The sequence below is a fragment of the Pantherophis guttatus genome, chromosome 2, assembly GCF_059756535.1.
Source record: "Pantherophis guttatus breed Tessera chromosome 2, ASM5975653v1, whole genome shotgun sequence".
In the NCBI taxonomy this organism is placed as follows: domain Eukaryota; kingdom Metazoa; phylum Chordata; class Lepidosauria; order Squamata; family Colubridae; genus Pantherophis; species Pantherophis guttatus.
In genome coordinates, this window is record NC_142064.1 from 226651749 (window position 1) to 226665414 (window position 13666).

At 39.1% G+C, this 13666-nt stretch overlaps 1 protein-coding gene across 1 annotated transcript in view; it reads left to right on the top strand.

Annotated features, from left to right (window-relative positions):
* LOC117673876 (netrin-4-like) overlaps nucleotides 1-13666 on the top strand; it is a 68189-nt gene that overhangs the window by 40738 nt on the left and 13785 nt on the right. Inside the window, exons 4-5 of the mRNA XM_034431550.3 lie at nucleotides 4679-4805; nucleotides 6153-6341. Coding sequence (XP_034287441.2) covers nucleotides 4679-4805; nucleotides 6153-6341 — 316 coding nt within the window. The remainder of the gene's footprint in view (nucleotides 1-4678; nucleotides 4806-6152; nucleotides 6342-13666) is intronic.

The following is a 13666-nucleotide window of genomic DNA, read 5'->3' on the forward strand; positions in this document are numbered from 1 at the left end:
GCGTGCCTCCCACCAGCCAGCTGGTCTTTGGGTCTCTGCCGCGCATGTGGGGGGAATGTACATGTGGGTGGGTGAGTGGGTGCATGCATGCGGGGGGCCACACGCACATGCACGGGGGCATGTGCGTGGCGGCACGCATTGCATTTTGGGGATTTGGGTGCACTCTCTCCCACACTTTGGGCACTTGGTCTGGAAAAGGTTAGTTCTCACTGCTCTAGAACTTCTTTTGATGGGGATTTAAAATGTTTGTGGAGGTTGGTGCATGCTTCCATGGCTGCTCACTTCCTGATTGAAAAAGTCTCAGGGAGATTTGTGTACATTTAAAATTGAAGGTTAATTGCTGAACGAAGAGATGAAGGTAAAGCATGCAAAAGAATAGGTAAAGGTAAAGGTTCCCCTCGCATATATGTGCTAGTCGTTCCCGACTCTAGGAGGCGGTGCTTATCTCTGTTTCAAAGCCGAAGAGCCAGCGCTGTCTGAAGACATCTCCGTGGTCATGTGGCCAGCATGACTAAACGCCAAAGGAGCATGGAACGCTGTTACCTTCCCACCAAAGGTGGTCCCTATTTTTCTACTTGTATTTTTTACGTGCTTTCAAACTGCTAGGTTGGCAGAAGCTAGGACAAGTAATGGGAGCTCATCCCATTATGCGACACTAGGGATTTGAACCGCTGAACTGCCAACCTTTTGATCGACAAGCTCAGCATCTTAGCCACTGAGCCACTGTGACCTGCAATGCAAAAGAATAAAGCAACGTTAATGAATGATTCAACAAGGGAGTAAGACAAGGATGTGTGATGTCCCCTAGCTCTTTAAAGTGTTCATGTATAAACGTATCAGGAGTGCTTTGTATGTGGCAGTCTGTTGTGTGGAATGATTGTGAGAATTGGAGAAATACAAATTGAATAAGAGAGCAACGGGTTACTTAAGTGCGTCTTGTAAAAGGGCCAAGAATGAGTGTCTGTTGAATGAATGTGCTTCGAATAGAAAAGTGACTGATCTGTAGAACAAAAAAACATTAAAGTTTAAAAAAATGAATGAGGAAGTAAAAGAATGAATGAGGAACTGATTGCAGAACAAACATGAAGGAGGACTGAATTAGTTGGAAGGAAAGGAGAGATCAAGGAAGTTAAGGCTGAAATCCTCAAAACAGAAATTTGAGCTGACAAAAATAGTGAATGCATGTAGTGAAACAGAGCAAGGATAGAAAGATTTGCAAGGATAGAAAGGTAAGGAGGGAGATATAATGAGTGGCATTGTTATAAACTTATAAAACATTTGATGACTATCTCCTTGTAATTGTGAAACTTTCAAGTAGAAGACACTATCATGCTTATAAACCAATGTTTCTGAGGACAGATAACTCCTGCCTCAAAATTTTAGGAAACGTAGTCCATTGGCTTTTTGACATTTGTGTTCTGACAGGGCTCTAGGTGGCAAATACCACCTCTGGCTGGCCCCAGAGTGGGGTGGGAATGCAGATTTTGCAATATCCTTCCCCCAGAAGTGGAGAGGGAATGGGGATTTTGTAGTATCCTTCCCCTGGAGTGGGGTGGGAATGGAGATTGTGCAGTATCCTTCCCTGCCACGCCCACCAAGCCACACTACACCACACCACGCCCACCAAGCCATGCCCATAGAACCGGTAGTAAAAAAAGTTGGATTTCACCACTGGTTGAATCCCATCACTGGTCATAGACCAGATGTAGGTACAATTTAGTAGCAATATTATAGGAGGGAAAGGGACTGGGATAAAGATAGCAGACCAATTTACATGAAAGACAAGAGAAAGAAGAGGAAAAGTAGAAATAGCAGAGAAGAACTGGAGTGCCAGATCATATTTAAAGACAGTGAGAACAACAAGAAATACTTCAATGTAAGTACAAAGCTATATTGCTGTACAGCAGTCTAGTAGAGTATTAAAATATAAAGGGAGAAGCCTCGGATTTAATTCATCCCTTGTTTTTACTTAAGTAAATAAATTGCCTGTTGTCCTTTTCTGAAAATAATGCCAGAAAAAGGTATGTTTTAGCTGCTTCTCTGTTCAATATATTAAAACATTTAGAAGTGGTGATACAATGCAGAAGTATAAATTAAAATAATAATGTTATACCTGGAATTGACAATGAACATAAATGACAATGTTCACTTAATTATTAATTATAATCATAATTTAGAGTTATATAAGAAGAGGAGAGAGAGCGAGAAGGGAAAATGGTTCAGGGATGTTGAGTTGTGTAGGTGATATCAAGATCTGAATCTGAAAGGAGCTAGATGGTATAGAAATTGTCTGTTCTCCCCAAAACTCACCAAAAAAATCGAGAGTTATAATTTTGTTTCAAAGATCCTTGAAGAAATTCCAATAAAGGAGGCTTTAGTTTGTATAAGGACAGGAACACATAAAACAGAAAAAAAATTATATTCTGCTCCCAGTCCCACCATTCCCTGAATGCTTACATATTTTTAGTTAATCTTTGAATCCTGAATATGCATTCCTATGCATTATAAAAAATTAGCATATGAAATACTTTCCTCCATACATCTTGAATATGTATTTTTCAGGGATACATTTTGCAACAAACCCAGAAGGAAGAGTTTTCCCTTCCTAGGGCAAGCAAGTTTTGCTGATTATAGGCAAATCTCTCTGAAGCCAAATTGGATTTGGCATCACTACAAAGTGAACATGCACCCCAAAGAGAAATAATTTTGGTAAATGAGTGACTGTTGTCCAGTTCTGGAACAATTCCAAAGTCCTCATTCGAACGGGGTGAGCAGGAGTGGTGGTGGGGGAAAGACTGGTTCCCCAAATATACTGATGACGGCCAGGAAGTCACAGCCAATACTATCGTCAGCAGTAACTACCAGCAAGAGGATGAATGGGGATGAGTGGATAAACAAATAGGAAGGAGGGATGAAGTGAAATTCAAATGGTGGTACAAAGCTGGGTCACAATAGAAAATAAAGCCATAACCTCTTCCCTGTGAGAACTTTACAGGTTTTGGAAGGCTGCCTCCCCTTAGCCTTCTCTTACTTAACGCTGTTTGAGTTTCATGGGTTAGTATTACATCTGACCTTTCCTTGGGAAAAGAGAGCTGGCAGTCTTGAATAGCAGCAGCACAGCCAACTTCACAATCTTTTCTTCTAGCTTTTCTCTTCTTCTGACACTGACCTGCGGTATGATGAAATGTAAATTCTGAATATCATAGCAATAGCAATAGCACTTAGACTCATATACCGCTTTACAGTGCTTTTCAGCCCTCTCTAAGCAGTTTACAGAGTCAGAATATTGCCCAATTTGGATCCTCATTTTACCCACCTCGGAAGGATGGAAGGCTGAGTTGACCTTGAGCCTGGTGAGATTCGATCTGCCAAATTGCAGGCGGTAGAAATAGCCTGCAGTACTGCACTCTAACCACTGCATCACCACGACTCATGAATATCCACCATGTTTTTGAGCTTTCCTTCACATAGATCTAATTGAAGCATAAATGTGCCAGCAGCTTTTTATGCTCTGTCGTAATGGCCCATCTTGCCCAAATTCATAAGTGTGACAGGTTTCAGTCACCTTCAGTTATACCCAGTGTTAAGATAGGCTTAAAGTGGATAAAATCTGTTAGGCTTTACTTCAGATGGAAGTTAGATGATTGGCAGTGACTGGGAAGAAAGGCAGTAGAGGCAGGAAAGAAATTGACAGTGGGGGAAGCAACTTGTCATGCTGGCGTACTTTTCCGCCAACTCAGGGATAAGTGGAGAGAAGAACTTCAAGTCAGTGGAGGGAAAAGGCAGCATGTGAGATGGAAAGAAGTCTCCATCCTTTCCCGCAGGCAGCAACTTCTCATGGGTCAGTTTTGAAGACAAGAGTATTGCTGTCCCTGCTATATCCCATCAAATGTTTCTTTCAGTCCTGCACTTGTCTATATACCCTTTGTGAGTTACACAGGGAGTCTGAAATGCTAAAGGCTGAAGCCACAATATTCCATTGTTTTCTAAACCCATCCGTTAAAAAAGTCATTCTTCTTTCATTCTAATCAGTTCAAAGTTTTGCATGACCGGGCTCCTAGAAAGAATACCAAGAGATGCTCTTTATCATGTACCCTATAGAGAGCCAGAAAAGCAAAGCAAACATCAACTAGGCTTTGAAAGTGAAGGGAATCCTCCAGCAATTCTTGGTAGCTGTGGAACCTTAAGGAACTGTTTTACAGTCTGCACTAATGAATGTAACGCTGGTCTAACATCTCTCTGCCAGTTTCCATCAGGAAATCTGCTCTGTTGCTACTCAGAAGGAGCTACAAGCCCAAAATTCTTAGAGCCCATCATATCCATATTTAAGCCTTTCCCAATGCAACTAATTGGGTTGTTGTCAAAGCAAACCCTTGCCATAAATCTTGGAACTACTGAAAAGGAGACTAGGAAGTAGGATATACTGTAAGTTCTGGGGAGACAGGAAAGAGAAGGCAGAGTTCCTCCTTGCCTTTCCTGGTGAGGCATGTCAAAGCAAAGAATCCAACTGAACAATTCTTTGGAATGCAGGGAACCTATGCCCAAGCCTTATAAGACCCTTTCTTTTAAAGTTCTTGCCTGCCTGCAGCTTTTGTTCAGATCTGTCGGGTCCTTTTCATGCTTGCAGCCACTGTTTCCAAGTATTACTTTTTAAAATGATTTTTTTTTCCTTTGATAGATCCATGGGAAGTGCATGTGCAGACATTACACTGCAGGACACCATTGTGAGAAGTGTGCGCCATTATACAATGACCAGCCATGGGAGCCGGGCAATGGAAAAACTGGGGCAGCAAATGAATGCAGAAGTATGTGGAGAGAGAGCAACACAATAATGAATCTTTCCAACCCAGGAGCAATGCCCTGGTGACTAAATCTGGATTTATGATGCTTTAACAGCAGATGGGGAATGGTCTAAGAAAATGTATGAAAATACTTTCAAGACCTCCTCTCTTTTGCTCTTTGCATACACAGAGAGAGAGAGATCAGCCATGTTCCGTACCTCAGCAAAATTCAGCTAATATCAAAAGAATAAATTGACTGGAATTATGGACAAGGCAGAAATATTAACATTTAAAAGCAGAATAGTTTTTGACTCCCTCAGCTGTTGTTATATAAATCCTACATTCACTAGCAAGTGTGTTTCCCTATAGAACATTGAATCGTATATTCATGAATACAAATATAAATAAATAATATTTGCCCTTCTTGCTATATTGTACATTTATATATATTATACAATAAAATAACTTTCTAGTTTTAAGGAGACTTGTGTTTTTGCCGTTTTCTAATAAAGCCGGTGACAATACGCAGTAGGATTTTTAAAATGTATCAGTTCTTAGCATTATATGAAAGAAAACATTTATTTTCATTGAATTAAGAATTAAAAAAATGGCAACACTCTGTTTGCTGTTGTTTATTGTTATTAGGCAAAATATGGTAGGCATATTAAGCTGGAATAATCTTTGGTAAGAATAAGATGGATAAAACAAAACTTTAGCCATAGTGAAGTTCTTCATATTTGGGTAGATGATTTCTCTTTATAAAACTCCCAACTATCAGATTCCTTAGGTCTTAGAGGTATGTCACAACCCACCTCTGCTTTCACCTCATTTTGCTGGCAATTTTTTATAAACAGGTGGTTGGTACTCCAGAGAGAATCAAGTTGAAACTAGTCAGAAGAGGAACAGTCTAAGATTGGACAACGGTTATTAAGGTTAAGTGCAGCAATAAACAAAATTTATTTATATCCCAATGGTTTTATAAGAATTAAAGGAGAAGGAGTTCTGTATCTTTTCATTTTTGTTTAATAGTTAAACAACAACAACAAGGCAGCCAACTCCTTCACAGATCATATTAATACTTTCATTAAGAACATAAAAGAATCAACTGAAATGTTACATTATTCAATTATTATTTTTGTGCAAACTTAGCTACTCTTAGAAAAGATACCGAAATCAATCTTACATTCCTTTACTTAAGGTATAATTTTTTTCAGATAGATGGATGACAGACAGACAGACACATGCATGCAGACTCACTTTTCCTCAACTGTAAGAAAGAGCTATACTTTTCTTTCCCTGAACCTCAACTTGTGCTTTGCCTTCTTTTTCTCTTTATTGTCCCTCTCTCAATTTCCCGCCTCACCATTACAGAGTGCCGCTGTCACCATCATGCAGATAGCTGTCATTTTGACCAGAAGGTCTGGCTGGCCTCTGGGAAGAAGAGTGGGGGGATCTGTGATAACTGCAAGCACAATACTGAAGGTTTCCGATGTCAAAGGTGTAAGCCTGGTTTTTACCGAGACAGAGCCAAATCTATGACTTCCCCAGACATTTGCAAACGTAAGTGGTTTTGTTTTGCTAAATGTAGTACTGAGAAATGCACAAGGGACATGTTCATCGATAAAATACTTGTAGCTCAGGATTGAACTGTTGGTGCTTTCTGAGCTTGGTTATTTTCTTGCGGATGTTTCATTACCAACTAGATAACATCATCAGTGCTAATGGTGAAAATGTATCTATATGCATATTTCTCCCGTTTGCATGTTTTCTGAAGCGATTGATACTCATATGTCAAGGGTATCAAACTCAAGGCCCACAGGCCACATCCGACCCATGGAATGCTTAGATCTGGCCCACGGTGCTGCCCTGGAAACAGTGAAGGACTGGCCCGCGATGCCTCTGCCAGTGAAAACGGCACTTGGAAGGGCCGCACGCAACTCTCACGGGCTCCATTTTTGCTGGTAGTGGGTTGCAGGAGGCCATTGCAGCTGAAAAGAGCCCTGGAGGGCTGCATGTGGCCCTCACGAGCTCCGTTTTCACTGGTAGAGTGCTAGCAAAACAAACTACTAGCAAAAGTGGCATTTGATCACATGAGTGATATCAAGCTGGCCACACCCACTCTGCCCCTCCCCTTGCCCCCCTGAGATCAAACACAACCTTGATGCAACTCTCAATGAAATCGAGTTTGACACTCCTGCCATATGTAGTACAGATAGAAGAAAATATTTGTTGCGCATGGTTGAACTGTGAGTTCCTTGGTGCTCTCTGAGCTTGGTTGTTTCCTTAGATATATTTTATTATCAAACTAGTTAGCAGTTAGCAGTGATAATGTTACCTCATTTGATAATAAAATGTCTGCAAGAAAACAACCACAAAGAACGCCAAGGAACCCACAGAACATGTTTGTAGCTATCAAAATGTCTTTATTCATTTCTTTAAAGGTGCCGATTCACTGCTTTTATTTTGGGAGGTTTCTGTCCTTAGAAATAGAGATATTCATTTAGTTAGCAGTTGAAGGCAAACATATTTTATACTTTTTACTAACATTCAAAGATTTTTCAGTTTTTCTGTATTTTGCAATTTAATTTGCCAATAATAAAAGGCGTATTAGCACAAAATGAAGTACCCTTCAGAGTTATCTTTTTAATGCCTTTACCAATGAACTCAGGATAACTATGCATGTATTTGTGAAAATAATGTAGAAAAGTGTATTCCATAAGAAAAATTTATTTTAGAAAGTGATGCAAAATTGCAAAGCAAAATGTATGCTTAGAGAAATGTCCATCAAACTGCATATGTATTTTAATATGTATATGTATTTTTAAAATTAATTAAGAAATGAAATTTGAACTTGACATTGTTACAAAAATGGGTTGCTGAAGAAACCAGCATTGATTGATTAGTCTATCCGTACTGAAGACTTGCAAGCAACCTGAATCTACTACATGCTCCACCATTGATTTCCTTAGCCAAGAATGATTTGCTAACTTTACTATTGTAGGGCTTTGCATCTCATGAGATCATAATACTTTAATTCCAGTTTTAGATTTTGAAACCTGGAGACAAAATATTCCCAATGAAAATGCCTCCCTTAATTAAAGCACAAATTTACATCTGGAAGCTTAGAGTTCAGGTTAGTGGGATGAAATTATATCCTGAAATTATTATAGTTGTGGCTGTGGTGTGAAAACTGTTGCAGATCAGCTTTTTAATCATGCAGAATTGATCACACCAGAAGTCCTGTGGGAAGAGAAAAGAATGTCCAAAGCACCCAGGGCTTTTAAATAAGACCAGATGACAACTGACATTCAAAGAATCCTGGATTGCATTAGTCTCAAAGATGTAGCTTTTTATCTTTGTTTCTTATATTTACAACCTGCATTGCCTCTAAGGCATTAATGTTCATTTCATATGTAATTGTCTATGGAGATTCTCAGTCATCCAGGTCATGGTTGTCCCAAAGGTGCTTTTCTGAGAGCTGAAGAAGCTTCTTGGATGAGAAGTAAAACGTCTTCAAAGAAAAACCAGAAAGTCCAGTTGCCTCTTGAAAAAGCACCTTTCATATGTAATACTATCATGGGGAGATAAAGTTTGTTATTACAAGTAAGCTTTTCAATTGCAAAGCCAGGATCTCTTTTTCCTATTACACCTGCTTTCCCTCCAACATTTCTTGAATCAAGTTACTGACTGACTTCTGGGATTTCTCCTGCTGCTTTGATAGACTAGATCAAGGTTGCCTTTAAACTCAGGTTACATATGCTTTTCACACCGGGATTGCCAGGCCTCTGATGTTGCTAAAGTGACCTCCAGTTCACAACACTTCCTCTGTTTGTGCTCTTTTGTGTTGGCCTTCCTTGAATGCTAGTGCTGGCTCAGCCTTCATGCCGTTGCCCACCCCCTCTGCCTTCACCTATTTTTAACCTTTTGTGAAAGCACATGGATCAAGGATCTACATAATTTACTGGTATGCTGGGATGTGGTGGCTCAGTGGCTAAGACACTGAGCTTTTTGATCGAAAGGTCGGCAGTTCAGCGGTTGAATACCTAGTGCTGCGTAACGGGGTGAGCTTCCGTTACTTGTCCCAGCTTCTGCCAACCTAGCAGTTCGAAAGCACGTAAAAAATGCAAGTAGAAAAATGGGGACCACCTTTGATGGGAAGGTAACAGTGTTCCGTGCATCTTTGGCATTTAGTCATGCCGGCCACATGAACACGGAGACGTCTTCGGACAGCGCTGGCTCTTCGGCTTTGAAACGGAGATGAGCACTGCCCCCTAGAGTTGGGAATGACTAGCACATATGTGCAAGAGGAACCTTTACCTTTATGCCTAGCCGTAGTGCAAGACACCAAAAGACTTCTCCTGTGGCTCTTTCTCCCATTCTCAGAAGTTTTGCTAAAAAGGAAGCTTTGTCAAGTCCTTGTTGCACCAGATTAAATTTCAAGATTTAGGGCAGTTGAAAGAGTTTGCATCCTTGTTCTAAAGCCCAGTCGTGCTGCTAACACTCCCTAATCAGAAAGAAGTATTATTAGATAATCACTTGAATGGGAACAGCTTAGAAGTAAAATAAGCTGTGGAAACTTTACTAAAGACTGCATGAATGAAACTGTATCTCAGTTTTCTCCAGGGCTCTTTGATCTGATCTGATCTGACCAGCAACTGCCCAATATGGGGGAAGGCAATTCCCACCCTCCAAGTCTGTGTTTTAAATTCACCTCTGTGAGTATTAGCATCGTCATCTTACCAAATTATTCTCATCAAATAAGCCTCTTTAAAAATTACAAGATATATTGGATGTTGTACTTGACAGCATTGGTTAACTGTATATTCAGTGATATTTTTGTCTTTTGAATCCTTTGTCATTTGCCACCCATAGTATTGGCCATGTGATACGGAAATTAATAGTAAACAGGTTATAAGATATCATAATTCCCAACTGTAAATGGCAGATTAGATGCAAAAAGGTATAAAGCATGTTAAGAGACAAATACATTTGAAATTATATTTCATATTCTCTGTTTAACCTTATCTTTTTTACGGATCAATACTTCCCTTCTATTGCATATACATCACATACCGTCATCATGCCTCATCAGAAACTTCATCACATTTAGCATTTTTTCCTGGTTTCTCCAAAATCTGGCCAAAAAGAACGAACGAACAAAGAAGAGTTGGGAGGCTACCTGAAAGATGCAAAAACAACACAAGTGCAGTTAGATTTATAGTCATGTGCCTCTTGTAGTGTTTTCGTTCTTCTATGGACTTAGATTTGCACTGCCCATCTCCTGAAGGAGGGTACATAACTATGCTAGTTCATTCAGGTATGAGATGAGGTCCTTGCATCACAAAGATACATATTTACAAATTAACTGTGTGGCATAAGAGAGATGCTTGTTTCCCACTGATTGAATATGCTTATGTAGAGTGACAATCAATATTCATTATTCAATATTCATTCCTATGTCACTGGGAATGGTTACCTGTAGATGGGAATGACCTTGGGAGATGGGGCAAAGAGATGCAGCCAAGGGTAGATAAAAGGCACCTTAACCTGCCCTGGGAATGTGCACAAGGCCAGAGGCTCAGAAGAGACCCTCCCTAGTTTCTGGCTAAGGGATGTGGGAGGAGACATGTTTAGTTTTATCCCACCTTAATTTTTTTATAAGCAACTCAAGGTGGCAAACATACTTAATACCTCTTCCTCCTCCTCCCATTTTCCCCACGACAACCCTGTGAGGTGGGCTGGGCTGAGAGAGAGAGAGAGAGAGATAGGAAGAAAGAAAGAAAGAAAAGTGACTGGCTCAAAGTCACCTAGCTGGTTTTTCATGCCTAAGGTGGACTAGAACTCATGGTCTCCTGGTTCCTAGGAACCTTAAGCACTAGACCAAATTGGCTTTACTGATATCCTTTCAGACTTGCAAGATTCTTTTAGTGTAATGTTAACAGTAAACTAGTATTAGCTTATCTGGCCGTGTTTCCCATCTGGTCTATCTTGCAAGACTGACATCAGGATGCTGAAACTATTATTACTAAGTATTATATGGAGCTCCTTCGGTACAAGTGTGTTTCCCAATCCAATCATTCATAGGGTTTTGTTTTGTTTTTTAATTTGACATTAGTCACGTACAAAAGGCAGCGATTCAATACCCCAATCATAGTCAACGTTGAAGATGCTTGGAATACAGCAGCTGTGCCTTTCTTGAGAAATTCTGGCAACTTTTTGGCTCATTTACTAAGGCTAATGACATTTGTGGATCCTTGTCACTTTGATTTTATTCTCCTGAAACCATGCATATACCATATGCATAAAGAAGTCACTAGTAGTGTTTAGTTATGTTATGAGTCATTTGGGTGATGCTAAGAAAATATCTACATGAGGCTAAAAACACCTGATGTTTCTCTCCTGCAATGTATGCATATGCTTGGTATGAATGTTGATTAGAAAATGGAACAGAATACATGATCTCTCTTTTGGTATTAATTCTAAAAAATTACTGGGAAAACATGTGTTGCCAGTGTTGTGTCTGTAAAATTGCTTTAAATATCTGTCTAGCATCAATAGAAGTTTTTAATTAGTATTTCATGCTTCTTGGTTTCTCCATTGGTAGATGATTTCACAAGAGCCCCATTGCCCAACTAGTTTCAGGACTAGCAAAAACATTTTACTGCCTGATAAACATGTATTATACATACATGCATATAGTAAGTTTGTGTGTGTTTGTCTGTGTATCTTTTTTCTTATCTGGAATACAGCTACTTATCCAGTCATGTTAAGCCTATGAAGTTTCTGCTGTTACTGAATGCAGATTTGTGTTTCTGGAAAGTTGATACTTATTTTCATGTTTATTGTGAAGGCTGTTAGTTAGGGACTTCTAGAGAAGGCATGGTGAAGTAAAGCAATATATGCGGAAGGCAGAGCTGGCAACCGTGACAAAAACCAAAGAGCCAATGGGCAGACTGGTTCTTCAGAACTGTCTTGATAAGGAGAGGTTGGGATATCATCCACATGTGCTCTAGTTGACTGCTCCTCATGGGGACACCATAGGGCAGCATTCATCTGCAGGTTTGAGCACTAGGAGACAAAGGTATTAGCCATCTTGCTTGCAAATGCAGTAGAGCCTTTTAAAGAACACTTGTGTTCACAAGCCCCACTTTATAATGTCTTTTGGAAATTGCCTATTAACCATCTAGAAGCTATTAGAGACCTTCAGTATGACAAGTGTGAAAAGTCACAGAGTTTAGCCTCAACTGAACAAAAAGAAAAAATAATCACAAGCTTAAGAACTTAGAGAGTTTGAAATCAAATTCAAATCAAAAAGCTGAACAAGAGTTTGATCTAAGAAAGTCATAAACAGATTTAAGGTTCCAAATGAATTTGGAATAGTGATTTTACTATCAGATTTTGGAATTAATGATAAAAAGTTTTATGATTAATTTCTCAGTTTCTCATGGGAAACAGACTTTTTTATTATTGGCTTGTAATAAAAATAAGCAACTTTATAATTTTAGAAACTGAACTCTAGGTAGGATTAAAGATTCTAAATAAAAAGACACATGGCAGTCACCTTCCTCTGACTGGCCAAAGTGAATACCCCTTTATGATTAAGCACAGTAACTCTTGAATCCTAAAATCTAAAGTGTTTTTTTTTTCAAAGACAAGGTTTGTTTTGCAAATAACTCTGGATGTGTTACATTTAAATGACACATAAAAGAACAATAAAAAATAAAATTGGGAAAAAAAAAGAAATGAAAACATGCACACAAACTTCCAGCTTCTGGTATTAGTTAATTGAGACTTGCAAAATGACAAAATGTTATAATTTGGAAATATTAAAGGAGATCTTTGAAGAATCGGTTAGAAATTAGTAATATCCACATTTTTCAGTAATGTTTTTGATTCTATGGGTTAGATTCGGTCCAAAATATGGACAGAATAAAGGAATGAATAAAGTAGAGCAAATTTTGTCTAGTAATTCAGAGAAAGTATTGAAAGTTGCACTACAAATGACAGACTGAAAGGATGATTTGGAAAAGGATGCTTTATTGGATATACAAAAAAAACTGCCTAAAGTTTAAACGTTAAAGAGGAATGATAAATCAAGCAAATGACCTGCAAAACTATTTTTATTGGATTCTGAAGAGGTCTGTATGATGGGACAAAGAAGAATTGAAGAGAAATCAAATCCTATGGCAACATTTGAATGAACTAAACAATAAGAATGTTACTATGCCAGATAACAGTCCAGGTTTTCAACCTGATTTGCCTGATTTGACATCCAAAGAACTGTAATGAAGAAGATGAGATTACACCTCAGGCTCTCTGATCCCTGTATAGTATACTCAGAATAATTCCGACAAAGACTGTGAACAAATTGTAAAAGAGTAGGGTTTCTCATCATACAATCTGAACCTATCTACACAGGTGGGTTCTTTCATCGATGGAGGCTCCTTCTCAATTTTTGCAGAAGTTGATGGATGGGGATAATCTTATCTCCCCTCATTATGTACATTGAAGATAAACCAGAAGATGACATGTCGGCAGTCAAACTGGTTGTCCTTTAATCGGATTTCATGGTCGGTAGCTAATCCTCCACACAACTCCGCAGCTTTTGAGCCTTCATTTGTGCCACACTTTGTCCATTAGATCTTAATTAAGCAAAATGCCTAAAGGGTTTGATATCACATTCCAGGAATAACTCTTGTATTTGCTTCTTTTCACTGGGAAAACACCATGATAAAAATTGCTGTGAAATACCAAAGAAGAAAACAACAAATTTGTCACAGCAGATAGCACAGATGTTTGTGGGATGAGCAACACAGTTCTCAGCTCCTTTTATGAGAAAACCATCCTGTCTCTCCTTCCCTCCACCCCACCCTCCCTCCACCCCA